Source organism: Salmo salar, chromosome 02 (genome assembly GCF_965601325.2).
Source record: "Salmo salar chromosome 02, fSalSal1, whole genome shotgun sequence".
NCBI lineage: Eukaryota > Metazoa > Chordata > Actinopteri > Salmoniformes > Salmonidae > Salmo > Salmo salar.
This window is the reverse complement of record NC_138292.1, coordinates 978903-1003258: the sequence shown is the minus strand read 5'-3', so window position 1 is coordinate 1003258 and position 24356 is coordinate 978903. Positions and strand designations below refer to the sequence as shown.

Genomic DNA, 24356 nt, shown 5'->3' with positions numbered 1-24356 from the left:
GAGGGCAGGTAGTTTGCCAACAGTGATGCGTTGGGCAGACCGCACCACCCTCCGTACCAGGCGGGTGATACAGCCCGACAGGATGCTCTCAATTGTGCGTCTGTAAAAGTTTGTGAGGGTTTTATGTGCCAAGCAAAATTTCCTCAGCCTCCTGAGGTTGAAGAGACGCTGTTGCACCTTCTTCACCAGTTTTTTATTTTTATTTAACTTGGCAAGTCAGTAAAGGACAAATTCTTATTTACAATGACGGCCTACCCCGGGCCAATTGTGCGCTGCCCTATGAGACTCCCAATCACGGCCGGTTGTGATACAGCCTGGAATCGAACCAGGGTCTGTAGTGACGCCTCTTTCAATGAGATGCAGTGCCTAAGACCGCTGCGCCACTCGGGAGAGGACCATTTGTCAGTGATCTGTACGCCGAGGAACTTGAAGCTTTCCACCTTCTCCACTGCGGACCCGTCGATGTGGCATAGCTGTTTTCTGAAGTCCACGATCACATTTTGTTGACGTTGAGTGAGAGGTTATTTTTGTGGCACCACACTCCCGGGGCCTTCACCTCCTACTTGAGGAAGGTCTGATGCACTTTAGGTAAAGATGAACTGTGCTTTAGCTGTATTTAGTGAATGCAGTATATTCACACGACTGATTTTAACAGAGCCCACTTCGCCATCATTCTACGCTACAACAATTACCTCACGAGTGTTAACTGGTGTTGTATTCTAGAAAGCAGGATTATTAAAGGGATACCTCGAGATTTTGGCAATGAAGCCCTTTATTTACTTCCCCAGTCAGATTAACTCGGGGACACCATTTTTATGTCTTAGACTGTATCCAGTATGAAGGAAGCATGCTAGCTGTTCCCATAGACTTCCATTCAATGCGCTAATGTTTGTTAGCAACTTCCTTTTTTCTATATTTTTTTTTACTTAAAAATTTCACTGTTGGTTAGCACCTGTAAGCATTTCACTGTTGTATTCGGCGCACGTGACAAATAAAATTTGATTTCAAACTGCACAGACATAAAAAATGATATCCACAAATTCATTGGACTCTGGAGAAGTAGGTAAAAAGGCTTCATTGCCAAAATATTTAAGTATCCCTTTAAGTTAGCCACAACTTGTTGTCAAGTCAATTATTTTAAGTCCACATTTCTCTAAAAGATTAAATAATTTCAAGCCATTTTTGGACAGTCAGCTGGCAAAGTCAGACTGAATGGCTCAGAGTGTATAACCAAGTCATTAAAACACTTTTATTTCAAATTCTTTACACAAGTATCACAACAGCTAGTTTTAACCATAGACTAAAAACATGGGATCATCAACTTTCATTGAAACATGTACAAGCGTCTAGTTACTTTATGCAACAACAAAAAAAATAGCTGTGGAGGTACAAAATAAAAACGTGACGCAACGAGAATAAAAACGGGCATTATTATACACCTAAACAATACAATTCAATGCTAGTTGTAATATAGCCAATTTATCAACAGAAATAACAATCTAGAAAACAAAATGGTTTTCATGAAAACCAGGATTTTAATGTCAAGTGCAATGAGGAAGAACTTGAGGTGAAGAGCACTTATTCAATTTCTCTCATGATATAACAGTACCTGCAAACAGCATGTATGTAGTAACATGAACGTCAAAATGTTCTTCTTAAAAATGTTTTGGGGGAGAATTCTTGATTGGAGACAAAAATTTGTGAAGCGTTATCTTTTGATGAATTTGACCATTACAGATCAGTGGGAAATGTATTGTTACAAATAAACCCCCCCCCCCCGAAAAAACTAAAATGTGGTCGGAAAGCTTTACAAAATAAAAAAGGAACTTGATAGGAAACATAAATATACTGAATAAATGCATTTCTCACTTAAAAACAACAATACTGCATGATTAAGTTGGTGGAGATGCAGTACAATCCTTTTAAAAGTTAGCATTCAGGACCCCCCCCCCCCCCACCCCAAAATGGCCACAAAAAAAAAAACTCAAAACATAAAAATAGTGATAAAGCCATTTCCAAATGGCACCATATTCCCTATGTAGTGCACTACTTTTGACCAGAACCCTAAAGGTGCCATAAGTCTCTGGTGAAAAGTAGGGCGCTGTGTAGGAGCCAGTGCCATTCGGACCTCAGGCAGTGTCTAAACAAGGTGGAATCTTGGTCCGGCTGTAGCGATGATGTCACTGTAAGGCTCGGTCTGGTAGAGCTCAATAGCCTGCTGTTTCTTCAGAACCAGGAAACTGTAGAACTTGGCGGCTGCCTGCTTCTTGTTGTTGTCTCGGCACAGCTCCAACAAGCTGACCTGCTCGGCTCCCGTCTTGGCCATGACTCGCTGTAGAGGGGAGAGGACAGAGAGACAGGCACCTTACTGATCAATGGTCTGTCTAACTAGATAGACCGACCCCAGGGGACAGGGGGTCGTCCGACTAGAACACAGACCGACCCAGGGGGACAGGGGGTCGTCCGACTAGAACACAGACCGACCCAGGGGACAGGGGGTCGTCCGACTAGAACACAGACCGACCCAGGGGGTCGTCCGACTAGAACACAGACCGACCCAGGAGACAGGGGGTCGTCCGACTAGAACTCAGACCGACCCAGGGGGACAGGGGGTCGTCCGACTAGAACACAGACCGACCCAGGGGGTCGTCCGACTAGAACACAGACGACCCGGGGGTCGTCCGACTAGAACACAGACCGACCCAGGGGGGTCGTCCGACTAGAACACAGACCGACCCGGGGGCGTCCGACGAGACCAGGACAGGGGGTCGTCCAACTAGAACACAGACCGACCCAGGGGACAGGGGGTCGTCCGACTAGAACACAGACCGACCCAGGGGGTCGTCCGACTAGAACACAGACCGACCCAGGGGGTCGTCCGACTAGAACACAGACCGACCCAGGAGACAGGGGGTCGTCCGACTAGTACAGAGATCGACTCAGGAGACATGAGGCGTCGCTAGAGATGATGAAGTGCAGGGGTCAGTCGCCTCCAGACAACCAGATGAGCATGAAAAGCCATTATCAGAATACGGACCCGTTTTCCAGCACCTGGAAATGTGATATTATGTACCTCTAATTTCAAACAGAACATTAGCATAGTTTGTTTACCTACCTAAAGAAGTGAATAACACCATGTTTGTTTACCTGAACAAGTGAACAACACCATGTTTGTTTACCTGAACAACACCATGTTTGTTTACCTGAACAACACCATGTTTGTTTACCTGAACAAGTGAACAACAAGATGTTTGTTTACCTGAACAACACCATGTTTGTTTACCTGAACAACACCATGTTTGTTTACCTGAACAACACCATGTTTGTTTACCTGAACAACACCATGTTTGTTTACCTGAACAACACCATGTTTGTTTACCTGAACAAGTGAATAACACCATGTTTGTTTACCTGAACAACACCATGTTTGTTTACCTGAACAAGTGAATAACACCATGTTTGTTTACCTGAATAACACCATGTTTGTTTACCTGAACAACACCATGTTTGTTTACCTGAACAAGTGAATAACACCATGTTTGTTTACCTGAACAAGTGAATAACACCATGTTTGTTTACCTGAACAAGTGAATAACACCATGTTTGTTTACCTGAACAAGTGAATAACACCATGTTTGTTTACCTGAACAACACCATGTTTGTTTACCTGAACAAGTGAACAACACCATGTTTGTTTACCTGAACAACACCATGTTTGTTTACCTGAACAACACCATGTTTGTTTACCTGAACAAGTGAACAACACCATGTTTGTTTACCTGAACAACACCATGTTTGTTTACCTGAACAACACCATGTTTGTTTACCTGAACAAGTGAACAACAAGATGTTTGTTTACCTGAACAACACCATGTTTGTTTACCTGAACAACACCATGTTTGTTTACCTGAACAACACCATGTTTGTTTACCTGAACAACACCATGTTTGTTTACCTGAACAACACCATGTTTGTTTACCTGAACAAGTGAATAACACCATGTTTGTTTACCTGAACAACACCATGTTTGTTTACCTGAACAAGTGAATAACACCATGTTTGTTTACCTGAACAAGTGAATAACACCATGTTTGTTTACCTGAATAACACCATGTTTGTTTACCTGAACAACACCATGTTTGTTTACCTGAACAACACCATGTTTGTTTACCTGAACAAGTGAATAACACCATGTTTGTTTACCTGAACAAGTGAATAACACCATGTTTGTTTACCTGAACAAGTGAATAACACCATGTTTGTTTACCTGAACAACACCATGTTTGTTTACCTGAACAAGTGAACAACACCATGTTTGTTTACCTGAACAACACCATGTTTGTTTACCTGAACAACACCATGTTTGTTTACCTGAACAAGTGAACAACACCATGTTTGTTTACCTGAACAACACCATGTTTGTTTACCTGAACAACACCATGTTTGTTTACCTGAACAAGTGAATAACACCATGTTTGTTTACCTGAACAAGTGAATAACACCATGTTTGTTTACCTGAACAACACCATGTTTGTTTACCTGAACAACACCATGTTTGTTTACCTGAACAACACCATGTTTGTTTACCTGAACAACACCATGTTTGTTTACCTGAACAACACCATGTTTGTTTACCTGAACAACACCATGTTTGTTTACCTGAACAACACCATGTTTGTTTACCTGAACAACACCATGTTTGTTTACCTGAACAACACCATGTTTGTTTACCTGAACAACACCATGTTTGTTTACCTGAACAACACCATGTTTGTTTACCTGAACAACACCATGTTTGTTTACCTGAACAACACCATGTTTGTTTACCTGAACAACACCATGTTTGTTTACCTGAACAACACCATGTTTGTTTACCTGAACAACACCATGTTTGTTTACCTGAACAACACCATGTTTGTTTACCTGAACAACACCATGTTTGTTTACCTGAACAACACCATGTTTGTTTACCTGAACAACACCATGTTTGTTTACCTGAACAACACCATGTTTGTTTACCTGAACAACACCATGTTTGTTTACCTGAACAACACCATGTTTGTTTACCTGAACAACACCATGTTTGTTTACCTGAACAACACCATGTTTGTTTACCTGAACAACACCATGTTTGTTTACCTGAACAACACCATGTTTGTTTACCTGAACAACACCATGTTTGTTTACCTGAACAAGTGAACAACACCATGTTTGTTTACCTGAACAAGTGAATAACACCATGTTTGTTTACCTGAACAAGTGAATAACACCATGTTTGTTTACCTGAACAAGTGAACAACACCATGTTTGTTTACCTGAACAAGTGAACAACACCATGTTTGTTTACCTGAACAAGTGAATAACACCATGTTTGTTTACCTGAACAAGTGAACAACACCATGTTTGTTTACCTGAACAACACCATGTTTGTTTACCTGAACAACACCATGTTTGTTTACCTGAACAAGTGAACAACACCATGTTTGTTTACCTGAACAAGTGAACAACACCATGTTTGTTTACCTGAACAAGTGAACAACACCATGTTTGTTTACCTGAACAAGTGAATAACACCATGTTTGTTTACCTGAACAAGTGAATAACACCATGTTTGTTTACCTGAACAAGTGAATAACACCATGTTTGTTTACCTGAACAAGTGAATAACACCATGTTTGTTTACCTGAACAAGTGAATAACACCATGTTTGTTTACCTGAACAAGTGAATAACACCATGTTTGTTTACCTGAACAAGTGAACAACACCATGTTTGTTTACCTGAACAACACCATGTTTGTTTACCTGAACAAGTGAACAACACCATGTTTGTTTACCTGAAGGCCATGCAGCATCTGCTGAGTCCTCTTGTTCCATCTCTTCTCCTCCTGGTCCTGGGTTGGATCCCCCTCCTCCTCCTGCACACAGAAATACTCTGAAAACACACAGGACCCCAAGGTCCCCCAGCCTCTACCCTCCCTCCTCTCCCCCAGCCTCTACCCTCCCTCCCCCAGCCTCTACCCTCCCTCCTCTCCCCCAGCCTCTACCCTCCCTCCTCTCCCCCAGCCTCTACCCTCCCTCCCCTCCCCCAACCTCTACCCCCCCTCCTCTCCCCCAGCCTCTACCCTCCCTCCTCCCCCCCAGCCTCTACCCCCTCTACCCTCCCCCAGTCTCTACTCTCCCTCCTCCCCCAGCCTCTACCCTCCCTCCTCTCCCCCAGCCTCTACCCTCCCTCCTCTCCCCCAGCCTCTACCCTCCCTCCCCTCCCCCAACCTCTACCCTCCCCCAACCTCTACCCCCTTCCCCCAGCCTCTACCCCCCTCCTCTCCCCCAGCCTCTACCCTCCCTCCTCCCCCCCAGCCTCTACCCCCTCTACCCTCCCCCAGCCTCTACACTCCCTCCTCCCCCAGCCTCTACCCCCTTCCCCCAGTCTATACTCCTCCCGCTCCACCACTCACCTCCTCATCACTGTCATCCTTGTCCTTCTTCTCCTTGTCCAGCAGGTCCAGTTCAGGCACCAGCTGTGTGAGATTGAGGCTCTCCTCTGGGGGCAGGTCTACCTGGGCCATGGAGAGGACTGAGTGATCAGCCTGAGCTAACGAGAGGACTGACTGATCAGCCTGAGGCTCCTGGGCTCCCATCTAAAAATGGACAGGAAAACATACCAGAACAAGTCAGAGGTAGACAAAACCATCAACCATTTCATTACTGGTTGTTGAATACATTTATATACACCTTGCTGTTATTATTGGGGGGGGGGGGGGTTTACACACGTCGTTTAACATGTTAGTAAATGTAGCAGATTCTCTGATCCAGAGACATAAAACCAGGTGCATCCGTCTACAGTAGGTAAGACAACTAGTCACAGGAGATGGACAAAACATGACTGATTCCATTGCTGGCTGGTTGTTCCATGTCCAGTTTAATGGTGTTTTTACAGCTTGTTGTGATTAAGACTTCTAATGTGCTATATTCCTCACACGCGGAAAATCAACTGGAACAGCAGTGGGGGGGAAAGAGGCTGATATCCCAATCAACTGTAACAGCAGTGGGGGGGAAAGAGGCTGATATCCCAATCAACTGTAACAGCAGTGGGGGGGGGGGGGGGGGGGGAAAGGCTGATATCCCAATCAACTGTAACAGCACTGGGGGAAAAGGCTGATATCCCAATCAACTGTAACAGCAGTGGGGGGGAAAGAGGCTGATATCCCAATCAACTGTAACAGCAGTGGGGGGGAAAAAGGCTGATATCCCAATCAACTGTAACAGCAGTGGGGGGGAAAAAGGCTGATATCCAAATCAACTGTAACAGCAGTGGGGGGGAAAGGCTGATATCCCAATCAACTGTAACAGCACTGGGGGGGGGAAAGGCTGATATCCCAATCAACTGTAACAGCAGTGGGGGGGAAAGAGGCTGATATCCCAATCAACTGTAACAGCAGTGGGGGGGAAAAAGGCTGATATCCCAATCAACTGTAACAGCAGTGGGGGGGAAAGAGGCTGATATCCCAATCAACTGTAACAGCAGTGGGGGGGGGGGGGGGAAAGGCTCGATATCCCTAATCAACTGTAACAGCAGTGGGGGGGGGGGGGGGGGAAAGGCTGATATCCCAATCAACTGTAACAGCAGTGGGGGGGGGGGGAAAGGCTGATATCCCAATCAACTGTAACAGCAGTGGGGGGGAAAAGGCTGATATCCCAATCAACTGTAACAGCAGTGGGGGGGAAAGAGGCTGATATCCCAATCAACTGTAACAGCAGTGGGGGGGGGGGGAAAGGCTGATATCCTAATCAACTGTAACAGCAGTGGGGGGGGGGGGGGGGGAAAGGCTGATATCCCAATCAACTGTAACAGCAGTGGGGGGGGGGGGAAAGGCTGATATCCCAATCAACTGTAACAGCAGTGGGGGGGAAAAGGCTGATATCCCAATCAACTGTAACAGCAGTGGGGGGGGAAAGAGGCTGATATCCCAATCAACTGTAACAGCAGTGGGGGGGAAAAGGCTGATATCCCAATCAACTGTAACAGCAGTGGGGGGGGAAAAGAGGCTGATATCCCAATCAACTGTAACAGCAGTGGGGGGGGGGAAAAAGGCTGATATCCCAATCAACTGTAACAGCAGTGGGGGGGGGGAAAAAGGCTGATATCCCAATCAACTGTAACAGCAGTGGGGGGGGAAAAGGCTGATATCCCAATCAACTGTAACAGCACTGGGGGGGGAAAGGCTGATATCCCAATCAACTGTAACAGCAGTGGGGGGGAAAGAGGCTGATATCCCAATCAACTGTAACAGCAGTGGGGGGGAAAGAGGCTGATATCCCAATCAACTGTAACAGCAGTGGGGGGGGGGGGGGAAAAGGCTGATATCCTAATCAACTGTAACAGCAGTGGGGGGGGGGGGGAAGGGCTGATATCCCAATCAACTGTAACAGCAGTGGGGGAAAAGGCTGATATCCCAATCAACTGTAACAGCAGTGGGGGGAAAAGGCTGATATCCCAATCAACTGTAACAGCAGTGGGGGGAAAGAGGCTGATATCCCAATCAACTGTAACAGCAGTGGGGGGGGGAAAAGGCTGATATCCCAATCAACTGTAACAGCAGTGGGGGGGAAAAAGGGCTGATATCCCAATCAACTGTAACAGCAGTGGGGGGGAAAGAGGCTGATATCCCAATCAACTGTAACAGCAGTGGGGGGGAAAAGGCTGATATCCCAATCAACTGTAACAGCAGTGGGGGGAAAAGGGCTGATATCCCAATCAACTGTAACAGCAGTGGGGGGGAAAGAGGCTGATATCCCAATCAACTGTAACAGCAGTGGGGGGGGGGGAAAGGCTGATATCCCAATCAACTGTAACAGCAGTGGGGGGGGGGAAAGAGGCTGATATCCCAATCAACTGTAACAGCAGTGGGGGGGAAAGAGGCTGATATCCCAATCAACTGTAACAGCAGTGGGGGGGGGGGAAAGGCTGATATCCCAATCAACTGTAACAGCAGTGGGGGGGGAAAGAGGCTGATATCCCAATCAACTGTAACAGCAGTGGGGGGGGAAGAGGCTGATATCCCAATCAACTGTAACAGCAGTGGGGGGGGAAAGAGCCTGATATCCCAATCAACTGTAACAGCAGTGGGGGGGGGGGAAAGGCTGATATCCCAATCAACTGTAACAGCAGTGGGGGGGAAAGAGGCTGATATCCCAATCAACTGTAACAGCAGTGGGGGGGAAAGAGGCTGATATCCCAATCAACTGTAACAGCAGTGGGGGGGGGGAAAGGCTGATATCCCAATCAACTGTAACAGCAGTGGGGGGGGGGGGAAGGCTGATATCCCAATCAACTGTAACAGCAGTGGGGGGGGGAAAGGCTGATATCCCAATCAACTGTAACAGCAGTGGGGGGGGAAAGGCTGATATCCCAATCAACTGTAACAGCAGTGGGGGGGGGAAAAGGCTGATATCCCAATCAACTGTAACAGCAGTGGGGGGGGGGGGGGGGGGAAAGGCTGATATCCCAATCAACTGTAACAGCAGTGGGGGAAAAGGCTGATATCCCAACCAACTGTAACAGCAGTGGGGGGGAAAAAGGCTGATATCCCAATCAACTGTAACAGCAGTGGGGGGGAAAAAGGCTGATATCCCAATCAACTGTAACAGCAGTGGGGGGGGGGGGGGGGGGAAAGGCTGATATCCCAATCAACTGTAACAGCAGTGGGGGAAAAGGCTGATATCCCAATCAACTGTAACAGCAGTGGGGGGGAAAAAGGCTGATATCCCAATCAACTGTAACAGCAGTGGGGGGGAAAAAGGCTGATATCCCAATCAACTGTAACAGCAGTGGGGGGGGGGGAAAAAGGCTGATATCCCAATCAACTGTAACAGCAGTGGGGGGGGGGAAAGGCTGATATCCCAGTCTCCTGAATGAAAGCAGCAGTACTCACAGGCAGGCCAGCCTCCTTGTCGTGGGCCTTGTGTTTGAGTCCGTGTGGGGTGGATGGTGGTGGCATGACAGACTCATCCAGGGTGGTCCTACTACCCTCCATGGCTGAGGCCTGCAGCATACTGGGTTCCTCCATGATGGTCTGGTCTGAGGAGGGAGAGAGAGAGAGAGAGAGAGAGAGAGAGAGAGAGAGAGAGAGAGAGAGAGAGAGAGGGTTGATAATGACAGAGGAACAACCAGATGTCCATGATGGTCTGGTCTGAGGAGAGAAACAGAGACAGCCTTGTCCAGGGTTAGTATATGAGGGGTGAGACAGCCTTCTCCAGGGTTAGTATATGAGGGGTGAGACAGCCTTCTCCAGGGTTAGTATATGAGGGGTGAGACAGCCTTCTCCAGGGTTAGTATATGAGGGGTGAGACAGCCTTCTCCAGGGTTAGTATATGAGGGGTGAGACAGCCTTCTCCAGGGTTAGTATATGAGGGGTGAGACAGGAGAAAGCCTTGTCCAGGGTTAGTATATGAGGGGTGAGACAGCCTTGTCCAGGGTTAGTATATGAGGGGTGAGACAGGGAGAAAGCCTTCTCCAGGGTTAGTATATGAGGGGTGAGACAGGGAGACATCCTTCTCCAGGGTTAGTATATGAGGGGTGAGACAGCCTTCTCCAGGGTTAGTATATGAGGGGTGAGACAGCCTTCTCCAGGGTTAGTATATGAGGGGTGAGACAGGGAGACATCCTTCTCCAGGGTTAGTATATGAGGGGTGAGACAGCCTTCTCCAGGGTTAGTATATGAGGGGTGAGACAGCCTTCTCCAGGGTTAGTATATGAGGGGTGAGACAGCCTTCTCCAGGGTTAGTATATGAGGGGTGAGACATGGAGAAAGCCTTCTCCAGGGTTAGTATATGAGGGGTGAGACAGCCTTCTCCAGGGTTAGTATATGAGGGGTGAGACAAGCCTTCTCCAGGGTTAGTATATGAGGGGTGAGACAGCCTTCTCCAGGGTTAGTATATGAGGGGTGAGACAGGAGACAGCCTTCTCCAGGGTTAGTATATGAGGGGTGAGACAGGGAGACAGCCTTCTCCAGGGTTAGTATATGAGGGGTGAGACAGCCTTCTCCAGGGTTAGTATATGAGGGGTGAGACAGCCTTCTCCAGGGTTAGTATATGAGGGGTGAGACAGGGAGACAGCCTTCTCCAGGGTTAGTATATGAGGGGTGAGACAGCCTTCTCCAGGGTTAGTATATGAGGGGTGAGACAGCCTTCTCCAGGGTTAGTATATGAGGGGTGAGACAGCCTTCTCCAGGGTTAGTATATGAGGGGTGAGACAGCCTTGTCCAGGGTTAGTATATGAGGGGTGAGACAGCCTTCTCCAGGGTTAGTATATGAGGGGTGAAAGGCTGAAGGTAACTTACCGATAACGTCCCTGCCTGACAGAGCCTCCTCTCTGGGCACCTCGGGGTTCTCCAGGTCCTTGAGGAACTCATCCAGACTGTCAGCCTCTCCTCCCTTCCTCCTCTTCCTCATCTCATCCGGCACCAGGGGAGTCAGGCAGCGCGTGAACATCTGACAACACAGGACATATTTCAGTTAAAACCCACTGGACTTCAGTCGTCCCAGAGGGACAGTTAATGACACCTCCTCCAGACTATTCTAGTTTTTAGTTATTTTACCTTTATTTAACAACGAGGCAAGTCAGTTAAGAACAAATTGTTATTTATAATGACGGCCTACCGGGGAACAGTGGGTTAACAGTGGCCTTGTTCAGGGGCAGAACGACAGATTTTTACCTTGTCAGCTCGGGGGATTCGATCCAGCAACCTTTCGGTTACTAGTCCAACACTCTGACCGCTAGGCTACCTGCCTCCCCCCTCTAACCACTAGGCTACCTGCCTCCCCCCTCTAACCACTAGGCTACCCGCCTCCCCCCCCCCTCTAACCACTAGGCTACCTGCCTCCCCCCTCTCTAACCACTAGGCTACCTGCCTTCCCCCCTCTAACCACTAGGTTACCTGCCTCCCCCTCTCTAACCACTAGGCTACCTGCCTCCCCCCTCTCTAACCACTAGGCTACCTGCCTCCCCCCTCTAACCACTAGGCTACCTGCCTCCCCCCTCTAACCACTAGGCTACCCGCCTCCCCCCTCTAACCACTAGGCTACCCGCCTCCCCCCTCTAACCACTAGGCTACCCGCCTCCCCCCCTCTAACCACTAGGCTACCCGCCTCCCCTCTCTAACCACTAGGCTACCCGCCTCCCCTCTCTAACCACTAGGCTACCTGCCTCCCCTCTCTAACCACTAGGCTACCCGCCTCCCCCCTCTCTAACCACTAGGCTACCTGCCTCCCCCCTCTCTAACCACTAGGCTACCTGCCTCCCCCCTCTCTAACCACTAGGCTACCTGCCTCCCCCCCTCTAACCACTAGGCTACCTGCCTCCCCCCTCTAACCACTAGGCTACCTGCCTCCCCCCCCTCTAACCACTAGGCTACCTGCCTCCCCCCCCTCTAACCACTAGGCTACCTGCCTCCTCCCTCTAACCACTAGGCTACCTGCCTCCCCCTCTAACCACTAGGCTACCTGCCTCCCCCCTCTAACCACTAGGTTACCTGCCTCCCCCCCCTCTAACCACTAGGCTACCTGCCTCCCCCTCTAACCACTAGGCTACCTGCCTCCCCCCCCTCTAACCACTAGGCTACCTGCCTCCCCTCTCTAACCACTAGGCTACCTGCCTCCTCCCTCTAACCACTAGGCTACCTGCCTCCCCCTCTAACCACTAGGCTACCTGCCTCCCCCCTCTAACCACTAGGCTACCTGCCTCCCCCTCTAACCACTAGGCTACCTGCCTCCCCCCTCTAACCACTAGGCTACCTGCCGCTCATTTTACTAAAGAGTAAACCTTATTCAGAAGTCTAGTCTCATCTATACCTAGTGAGATACAGCTGAAAGGTGAATGGTTTCATGCATCTTAATCAGTAACTGCATCTCCAAAAGGCCATTGTTCTGTGTGTGTTCACATCTGTGTGTTGACCTCCTCCTGTCTCTTACCTTCAACAGTTTGCTGTTCCAGAGCGGCTGTGCTGGGAGAGAGAAGAGTTTCTCCACTCCTCCCGTCTCTTTCCACATCATCAGCTTCTTGGTGGGAGGGGCCAGGTCCAACGTGGTCACGATGTCAGAGTAGTCGCTGAGCTGGGCGCGGATCGACTTACTGTCCAGCTCTTTCAGGTTGTCGACAATCAGCTTCCTCTTCCTCTTCGCCTTGGTCTCTTTCACTAGACAGACAGAAGTGTGGATGTCACTCTCCTTCACTAGACAGGAGTGTGGATGTCACTCTCCTTCACTAGACAGGAGTGTGGATGTCACTCTCCTTCACTAGACAGGAGTGTGGATGTCACTCTCCTTCACTAGACAGGAGTGTGGATGTCACTCTCCTTCACTAGACAGGAGTGTGGATGTCACTCTCCTTCACTAGACAGAAGTGTGGATGTCATTCTCCTTCACTAGACAGGAGTGTGGATGTCACTCTCCTTCACTAGACAGAAGTGTGGATGTCATTCTCCTTCACTAGACAGGAGTGTGGATGTCACTCTCCTTCACTAGACAGAAGTGTGGCTGTCACTCTCAGACACTAGACAGAAGTGTGGCTGTCACTCTCAGACACTAGACAGAAGTGTGGCTGTCACTCTCAGACACTAGACAGAAGTGTGGCTGTCACTCTCAGACACTAGACAGAAGTGTGGCTGTCACTCTCAGACACTAGACAGAAGTGTGGATGTCATTCTCCTTCACTAGACAGAAGTGTGGATGTCATTCTCCTTCACTAGACAGAAGTGTGGATGTCATTCTCCTTCACTAGACAGAAGTGTGGATGTCATTCTCGCTCACTAGACAGAAGTGTGGATGTCATTCTCGCTCACTAGACAGAAGTGTGGATGTCATTCTCCTTCACTAGACAGAAGTGTGGATGTCCTTCTCCACTAGACAGAAGTGTGGATGTCATTCTCCTTCACTAGACAGAAGTGTGGATGTCCTTCTCCACTAGACAGAAGTGTGGATGTCATTCTCCCAGTAAAATCACTATTTCTTTCACATTTGGTTTCTTTCACCACAGACGGAGAAGTTTGATAGCTGAAACGTTAGCAGAATAAACCAGGTGACTCTTCGCCAGCAGGGTGCATATTTCCCGGTATCGTATGCAGACTGGAGTCATTCAAAGAAAAAGCGATTCTTCAAAATCTCAAGTCCCTGTGGTGTCAATCAGCTGTGTGTCAGCATTTCATTACGGAGGAAACTCGAGTTATTCTCTTAGTTCCAGACAAGCTGAGACAACTGAAGTGCTTGTCATTGTGTTTTTACAGTACTACAGATTAAAAAGTACCCAACACTCCTTTGCTGTGAAGAAGTATATTTTTTGCATATTTTTAACACTGAAATGTTATCAGATTTTCAACCAAAACCTAATATTAGATAAAGGGAACCAGAGTTTAGAAAAAAAAAAAATATATATATATATATATTTATATTTGTTTAACTAACAAAGTTATGCAACACCCAACTCCCCTGTGAAAAAGTAATTTCCTCCTTACACTCAATAAAACTTCAAATTGTAACAATTTTTCAACCAAACACTGCATTCCACAGTAAGAAACGTATACCAACAGTCCAGCATGGTGGTGGTAGTGAGACGGTTTGGGGACGATTTGCTGCCTCAGGACCTGGACGACTTGCCTCAATTAGAAGGAACCATGAATTCTCCTCTGTATGGAAGAATTCTACAGGAGAACGTCAGGCCCATCCGTCTGTGAGCTGAAGCACAGCTGGGTCATGCAGCAAGACAATGATCCAAAACATCACAATCAAGTCTACATGAAAATGGTGAACGAAGCAACACATTTGACGTTTTGGAACGGCCTAGTCAAAGTCCAGATCTAATCCCAATTTGAGATGTTGTGGCAGGACTTGAAACGAGCAGTTCATGCTTGAAAAGCCACAAATGTCACCGAGTTAAAGCAGTTCTGCATGGAAGAAACGGGACAGAATTCCTCCACAGCGATGTGAGAGACTGATCAACAACTACAGGAAGTCATTGCAGATAAAGGTGTCACATCCAGTTATTGAGTGTAAAGGGGGCAACTACTTTTTTTCCCCCACAGGGGAATTGGGTGTTGCGTAACTTTGTTAATAAAATAAATAATTTTTCCTTGTTATTTGTAAACTCTGGTTTCCGTTATCTAATAATCAGGTTTTGGTTGAAGATCTGATAACATTCAGGATCAGAAATATGCAATTTTTTTAAATTGAAAATCAGAAATGGGGGCAAATACTTTTTCACAGCAGTATATTTATAGCAGATTTAGATTTTAACAGTCAATGAAAGAGAAGTGCTTTTGGTTGTGTTTCTACAGTATTCTGACAGAGTGGAGCTGCTCACCAGTGATGTCGATGGGCTCCAGGGCAAAAGCCTCCTCCTCATTGTGGACCAGAGTGGTCTGCTCCGTCTGGTCCTGCATGGCCGGCAGGGGCTCGACCGGGCCGGAGTCTGGACTGTCTGGACCGGCTGTGGGACAACAACACGTCTTAAAACATACAGTAGGAGTGATGACACCAGTAATGGTATTCTAGCTAGCTTTAATGGTGTCATGGTTAAAACATACAGTAGGAGTGATGCCACCAGTAATGATCTTCTAGCTAGCTTTAATGCCGTCATGGTTAAAACATACAGTAGGAGTGATGACACCAGTAATGATGTTCTAGCTAGCTTTAATGGTGTCATGGTTAAAACATACAGTAGGAGTGATGCCACCAGTAATGATCTTCTAGCTAGCTTTAATGCCGTCATGGTTAAAACATACAGTAGGAGTGATGACACCAGTAATGATGTTCTAGCTAGCTTTAATGCCGTCATGGTTAAATCGATAATAACACGCTTCTATGTACTGTTGAAGTCAGAAGTTTACATACCGCTTAGGTTGGAGTCATTAAAACTTGTGTTTTTCAACCACTCCACAAACTTCTTGTTAACAAACTATAGTTTTAGCAAGTTGGTTAGGACATCTACTTTGTGCATGACACAAGTAATTTTTCCAACAATTGTTTACAGACAGATTATTTCACATATAATTCACTGTATCACAATTCCAGTGGGTCAGAAGTTTACATACACTAAGTTGACTGTGCCTTTAAACAGCTTGGAAAATTCCAGAAAATTATGTCATGGCTTTGGAAGCTTCTGATAGGCTAATTGACATCAGTTGAGTCAATTGGAGGTGTACCTGTGGATGTATTTCAAGGCCTACCTTCAAACTACCTTCAAACAAATCATGGGAAAATCAAAAGAAATCAGTCAAGACATCAGAAAATAAATTGTAGACCTCCACAAGTCTGGTTCATCCTTGGGGGCAATTTCCAAACGCCTGAAGGTACCACATTCATCTGTACAAACTATAGTATGCAAGTATAAACACCATGGGACCATGCAGCCGTCATACCGCTCAGGAAGGAGACACGTTCTGTCTCCTAGAGATGAACGTACTTTGGTGCGAAAAGTGCAAATCAATCCCAGAACAACAGCAAAGGACCTTGTGAAGATGTTGGAGTAAAGAGGTACAAAAGTATCTATATCCACAGTAAAACGAGTCCTATATCAACATAACCTGAAAGGCCGCTCAGCAAGGAAGAAGCCACTGCTCCAAAACCGCCATAAAAAAGCCAGACTACGGTTTGCATCTGCACATGGGGACAAAGATCGTAGTTTTTGGAGAAATGTCCTCTGGTCTGATGAAACAAAAATAGAACTGTTTGGCCATAATGACCATCGTTATGTTTGGAGGAAAAATGGGGAGGCTTGCAAGGCGAAGAACACCATCCCAACCGTGAAGCACGGGGGTGGCAGGATCATGTTGTGGGGGTGCTTTGCTGCAGGAGGGACTGGTGCACTTCACAAAATAGATGGCATCATGAGGAATGAAAATGATGTGGATATATTGAAGAAACATCTCAAGACATCAGTCAGGAAGTTAAAGCTTGGTCGCAAATGGGTCTTCCAAATGGACAATGACCCCAAGCATACTTCCAAAGTTGTGGCTAATTGGCTTAAGGACAAAGTCAAGGTATTTGAGTGGCCATCACAAAGCCCTGGCCTCAATCCCATAGAAAATATGTGGGCAGAACTTAAAAACCGTGTGCAAGCAAGGAGGCCTACAAACCTGACTCAGTTACACCAGCTGTCAGGAGGAATGGGCCAAAATTCACCCAACTTATTGTGGGAAGCTTGTGGAAGGCTCCCCAAAACGTTTGACCCAAATTAAACAATTTAAAAGGCAATGCTACCAAATACTAATTGAGTGTATGTAAACTTCTGACCCACTGGGAATGTGATGAAAGAAATAAAAGCTGAAATAAATCATTCTCTCTACTATTATTCTGACATTTCACATTTTTTTAAATAAAGTGGTGATCCTAACTGACCTAAGACAGGGAATTTTTACTAGGATTAAATGTCAGGAATTGTGAAAAACTGAGTTTATATGTATTTGACTAAGGTGTATGTAAACTTCCCACTTCAACTGTAGTTTTAATGGTGTCATGGTTAATCGATAACAACACACACAAGCCTGTGATCCGGGTAGTGTTCAGTAGGGAGAAAACATTTTGAAACAGCGAGGTACTACCTGAACTTGTCAAATAAGAACACAGGTGTTTGTTTTCTGCTGGGAAACGTATTTGCTACGGTACGCCCTAATGGACAACACACCGATTCGTTATCCCTTTCTTTCTGACTCTAGAGAGAAAGAAAGAGAGAGAGAGAGAAAGAGAGAGAAACAGATTTAAATGACGACATCGGTCTGGTTAAAGAACGTACGTGACTGTAGGTTGTCAAAGTCGTCCTCATCGTCTCCATGGTCTGGGGGAATCACGCTCTCTGTGATGGCTGGAGGGTCGTCAAATATACCACCCCCATCTTCTTGGGACAGTAGTTTATCCACTGGACAAACGAGACAAAACACGGTTCAAGCTCCGGAACAAACCATTTTGGGGGTGATAAAACATTGACTGCGGTCATCTCATTACTCTGAATTTAGAATAGTACTATATTAATCCTTCACATAAAAACACACAGCTTAAAAGCACAGAGACAGTCAACACTATATGGCGGTTTCCCAGCATTCCCCTCTACCCAGCATTCCCCTCCCTCACTAAGAGCAGTCAACACTATATGTCGGTTTCCCAGCATTCCCCTCCCTCCCCCCTAAGAGCACAGACAGTCAACACTATGGCGGTTTCCCAGCATCCCCCCCCAACATTCCCCTCTACCCAGCATTTCCCCCCTCCCCTCCCTCCCTAAGAGCACAGACAGTCAACACTATGGCGGTTTCCCAGCACCCCCCCCCCCATCCCCACCCAGCATTTCCCCCCTCCCCTCCCTCCCTAAGAGCACAGACAGTCAACACTATATGGCGGTTTCCCAGCATCCCCCCCATCCCTACCCAGCATTCCTCCTTCGTTGTTCTCCATGGTGTCTCCAAAGTCGTCGTACTCTAGGTGGTTGGACTTGTCCGGCAGGTGAGCAGGCCCAGGCTCAGCCTCCAGTAGCAGATTAGAGGCTGTCGCTCCATGGATGATGTCCTCTTCAAAGCCTCCCTCTACCCTCATCATCTCACGGTCATCCATGCCAAAGTCAGCTGGGAGCGAGGGAGGGACACAGAGGGTTGTTACAATACATGGAAAGCCAATGGCAAAGAGATGGGATAATGTGATGTAAGGTAAAATGTATGTGTCCAGCTTAGAAACCTAGTTGGGGGCGGCAGGTAGCCTAGTGGTTAGAGCATTGGACTTGTAACCTGAAAGGTTGCAAGATTGAATCCCCAGAGCTGACAAGGTAAAAATCTGTCGTTCTGCCCCCTGAACAAGGCAGTTAACCCACTGTTCCCCGGTAGGCCGTCATTGAAAATAAGAATTTGTTCTTAACTGACTTGCCTGGTTAAATAAAAGGTAAAATTTAAAAAATGTAAAATGACGAGAATGTCTCCAGCTCAGTAACCATAGTAACCTAGTTAGCATTATGAGAATGTCTCCAGCTCAGTAACCATAGTAACCTAGTTAGCATTATGAGAATGTCTCCAGCTCAGTAACCATAGTAACCTAGTTAGCATTATGAGAATGTCTCCAGCTCAGTAACCATAGTAACCTAGTTAGCATTATGAGAATGTCTCCAGCTCAGTAACCATAGTAACCTAGTTAGCATTATGAGAATGTCTCCAGCTCAGTAACCATAGTAACCTAGTTAGCATTATGAGAATGTCTCCAGCTCAGTAACCATAGTAACCTAGTTAGCATTATGAGAATGTCTCCAGCTCAGTAACCATAGTAACCTAGTTAGCATTATGAGAATGTCTCCAGCTCAGTAACCATAGTAACCTAGTTAGCATTATGAGAATGTCTCCAGCTCAGTAACCATAGTAACCTAGTTAGCATTATGAGAATGTATGACTTAGTTTTAGATCTGCATTCCCAATAGTTGTTATTTTACAGGGAAATACAATGTTGTGTATTATGAACAGGACTTGCTGCTGCATATACAGTACCGATCCATAACCCAGTTAAAGAGATTCTCAGGTACTTTGTACACTTTTTAGCCAGTAGTTCTGAAAGTAGCACGCACGAGCCAAAAGCGGTGCACTAAAATTGAGTACTACGTCACGAATGTGAGGAGCTGAAGCTCATTGGCTAGAACTAAAATGGTGTACTACATCACGAATGTGAGGAGCTGAAGCTCATTGGCTAGAACTAAAATTGCTAGGGGGCTGGCCCACGTGGGGGGAAATGTAGGGTAAATGTGGCATGGCACAGTTACAATTTTTTTTTAAAGTTGCTTTGAAACTAGGGATTTCACAGCTAATTGAGGTATGAGTAATTCTGCTCAGATTATCCATGTATGAAACACCAGATTGACATCAAGCCAAAGGCGGGAGGTTAAATAAATATATATATACACACTTTCTTTGGTTGCCAAAGTACCGGAGCATGTCTAACAATACCCAGGAATATTGACTGACAGCACCGTACCAAAGTCATTGTCCTGCATGAGGCTGAGGTTCCCCACCTCCTCCCTCATGGTGATCTCCTCCACTCTGCTCTGGTTCAGGGTGAACTGCTGGGCTACATCTATGTCACTGTGGAAACAACAGGTAGTGTTAACCTTTCAACTCAGCTCATTATAGCTGCATATCACTGTTCCTTATGTCAGATGGACCGAGTACAATCTGTATTTGGTTGGAAGGGACGGGGTCTCCTAAAATTAGGAGAATACTCGTTTGTTGATTTGCAACCTCATTAGTTACCTGTTACAATAGCAACAGTCCTCTTCCTGGGAGGGCTGTGTAGGGTTGTATTGGGAGGGAACTTCCTCCATAGACAATATATATATCACCTATATGTATGACTTACTCAAGGTCAGGTAAGGGTTGGTCAAAGTCATGGAAATCCTCAGGCAGGGTGATGGCGTTGTAGGCAGCCTCTCTGTTCTCCTCTGGCAGATCCACCACACCTGGAGGGCAGCAGCCAGACAGAGTGGTGAGCAAACAAACAGTCAGTAAGGCTAGGATCACCAGCCGCTCAAACTCCTGATTTCTTCAGGTTTATTCCTAGTCGAGTACCTGGTCTGAAAGCCATGTTGATTTAGCTTATTCCTAGTCACATAAGACCCCGAGCTACATACCTAGTTTGAAAGCCATGTTGATTAATCTTATTTCCTAGTCCCATAATAAGAGCCGAGCTACATACCTGGTCTGAAAGCCATGTTGATTAATCTTATTTCCTAGTCCCATAATAAGAGCCGAGCTACATACCTGGTCTGAAAGCCATGTTGATTAATCTTATTTCCTAGTCCCATAATAAGAGCCGAGCTACATACCTGGTCTGAAAGCCATGTTGATTTAGCTTATTCCTAGTCACATAAGAGCCGAGCTACATACCTGGTCTGAAAGCCATGTTGATTTAGCTTATTCCTAGTCACATAAGACCCGAGCTACATACCTGGTCTGAAAGCCATGTTGATTAATCTTATTTCCTAGTCCCATAATAAGAGCCGAGCTACATACCTGGTCTGAAAGCCATGTTGATTAATCTTATTTCCTAGTCCCATAATAAGAGCCGAGCTACATACCTGGTCTGAAAGCCATCTTGATCTTGATGAAGGCTTCATTACAGTCAGCCAGGAGGTACTTGGCCTTCCTGTTGTATATCCTCACCACACCGAGCAGGAGGTGACCTGAGGTCCTCAGCGCCATCTTCACCTAGGAGGGGGGAGGGAGACAGAACAATGGGTGTATTCAGTGTGGTGAAACGTTCTGAACGCTGTTGAAACAGAATGAAGAGAGACGATATGATTCCCTATTCTATCTGACAATCATTTCTGGTCAACAAAATGTGACTTCTAAATGAACGTTGCGTAAAGATGTGCTCTCCTGAACAGGTCCCATGGATCACATCAGGGAGGAGACGTCATAGGTAACATTACATCATTATCGTCTGTAGAACAGTCCACCGCAAGCTTCCCCCAGTAGCTGTACCCAGTAGCTGTGGTCACTACCAAGGTAATGTTAACTTGATGCATGCAGTATTATCAGTCAATCGGCCTGGTTCTAATCTGGTCACTACCTAGTTCCATCATTAGACCCTTGTCTTCTACTTCCACACGTAGATCTGAAACTATTGGATTGGTCAAAGCGGGAATAAAGGATAGCCAATGGGGACGTCTAATGAATGGCGGAGGGATGAGACTGACTTCTCAGACTGGGCCTTTAAGCAACGGGCCTTTCATTGTGTAAGGACATTCAACAGAGACATGAATGATGATATCGGCTAGATAGGCTTCCCCTTTACCTTGGGACAGATGATGCTCTCAACGCTGCTCTCCAGGTTACATTCAAACACATGAGCCTTGGTCAGCTTCTTGTCCCAGTGGGCCGCTAGCCAGATCTTGGCCAGAGGCCCACGTTTGGACAGGACAAAGTGGGCGTAGAACATTTCCCCGGTTGGTTGCTAGCTCTTGAAGAACCGGGGGTAAGAGCACCTGGAATAGACAAAGCAGTATGTAAAGCTTTAAAATGTGAAATAGCAACTTTTTCAAAAATGTTTAGGTAGCTTAACTTTTGGGGGTAGAAAATTCGCCATGCAAAATAGACGGTAGTTGTAGCTAATATAGACAAATAAAATGTGTAGTTTCGGATTGAAGATCAGACTCATTCACGACTCTTTTGGCTTTTTGGACGATAAGATACCAATAATCAGAAATATCTTCCCTGCAATCTAATAAATAACTTACTTAGCGAATTAATGTACTGGTTGAAACGAGATTAATATAGTTAGTAGCTCATGTTCAAGTACTGGTGGACTTGAGAGTTAAAAGTTGTCCGAAAAAAAAATAAACTACTTGGGGTCTTTGATTGAACATGGCTAGGCTAGCATGCTAACATGCTAGCTCACGTTAACTGTTTACTTAGCAAGACAGCTAGTTAGCTAGCTTGAAATCCTAGCAACAATTTCAGGAAATATATCAAAGTAAACAAAACAAGAAGAGAAGCATGATGATACATAATCCTAATTGATCATAAACGTGGATGCATCATTTCACTGTAACTAGCGACGGTGCTGGGCGGGCAATAACTGCAAACACTTATTTTTTTTCGGTAGCGGTTAGCAGGCGCGCTAGTCGGTAGCAAGTAGGAGGGCCCCGGTACAGAAAGAATCGGCGTGCACGCTAATTTCTCATCACAAAACTCACAAATCAGATTTTTTTTATAATGTAAAATATATTTCACATACCGATTGTACCCCCCTTTGAAAATAAATCTCAATGATTATGCAATTCCTCCCAGCGACTGTGTTCCTGTTGTACTCATGAAAAGAGTCAAGATGGCGCCAGTAGCCTTCCTCCCGCTCAGTGTCCTTTTAAAATCAGCAGGATGTTTACAGCCAACAAAATGGCCAAGGAGGAGTCTGTTCCTGTTGACAGACAGCTGCAAATGGAAATCATGCATATGCGTTGACCAATGATAGCGGGACAGATTGTTTCAATTCCATTATTGCAAAAATAAAATATGCAATCTGATTAATACAAGTGTGTATGAAAATGTATGCACTATCTACTGTAAATCGCTCTGGATAACTGACTAAAATGTATGTGTGTGAAAGATAGAGAAGGACGAGATGCTTCGCTCCTGAGCCAGACTTTAACATTTGCGGATTCGATTAGCCAAGGGGCACCAGTCTATGGCCCGTGACGTGAACGGGCAAAAGTAAAACGAAATAAATGTTTATTTGTTACATGCGCCGAATACAACATGTGTGGACTTTACAGTGAAATGCTTATGTACAAGCCATTTCCCAACAATGCATAGTTCAAAAGTAAAAACAATTAGCAAAAAAAGGTAACAGTAACACAATAATTAGACTATAAACAAGGAGTACAGAGTCACTGTGCAGGGGTACCAGGTAGTAATGAGACTATATACAAGGAGTACCAGTACAGAGTCAATGTGCAGAGGTATGAGGTAGTAATGAGACTATATACAAGGAGTACCAGTACAGAGTCACTGTGCAGGGGTACCAGGTAGTAATGAGACTATATACAAGGAGTACCAGTACAGAGTCAATGTGCAGAGGTATGAGGTAGTAATGAGACTATATACAAGGAGTACCAGTACAGAGTCACTGTGCAGGGGTACCAGGTAGTAATGAGACTATATACAAGGAGTACCAGTACAGAGTCACTGTGCAGGGGTACCAGGTAGTAATGAGACTATATACAAGGAGTACCAGAGTCACTGTGCAGGGGTACCAGGTAGTAATGAGACTATATACAAGGACTACCAGTACAGAGTCACTGTGCAGGGGTACCAGGTAGTAATGAGACTATATACAAGGAGTACCAGTACAGAGTCACTGTGCAGGGGTACCAGGTAGTAATGAGACTATATACAAGGAGTACCAGTACAGAGTCACTGTGCAGGGGTACCAGGTAGTAATGAGACTATATACAAGGAGTACCAGTACAGAGTCACTGTGCAGGGGTACCAGGTAGTAATGAGACTATATACAAGGAGTACCAGTACAGAGTCACTGTGCAGGGGTACCAGGTAGTAATGAGACTATATACAAGGAGTACCAGTACAGAGTCACTGTGCAGGGGTACCAGGTAGTAATGAGACTATATACAAGGAGTATAGAGTCACTGTGCAGGGGTACCAGGTAGTAATGAGACTATATACAGGAATACCTGGGATAGGATAAGGTAATCCTTCTAACCCCCCCCCCCCCCTTAAAAGATTTAGATGCACGTATTGTAAAGTGGTTGTTCCACTGGATATTATAGGTGAATGCACCAATTTGTAGAGTCGCTCTGGATAAGAGCGTCTGCTAACATGACTAAAAT

General features: G+C 46.0%; 1 protein-coding gene across 2 annotated transcripts; it reads right to left on the bottom strand.

Annotated features, from left to right (window-relative positions):
• Positions 1–1235: 1235 nt before the first annotated feature.
• Positions 1236–22850, bottom strand: rad21 (RAD21 homolog (S. pombe)). Of its 2 annotated transcripts, NM_001140262.1 has the most exon segments (14): positions 1236–2332; positions 5836–5916; positions 6457–6639; positions 9934–10079; positions 11341–11491; positions 12971–13194; positions 15354–15479; positions 17784–17906; positions 18409–18603; positions 19988–20094; positions 20369–20468; positions 21087–21216; positions 21806–21995; positions 22748–22850. In NM_001140262.1, coding segments are annotated over 13 exon segments (1902 nt in total). In that variant the 5' UTR covers positions 21950–21995; positions 22748–22850; the 3' UTR covers positions 1236–2140.
• Between the last annotated feature and the right edge of the window lie 1506 nt (positions 22851–24356).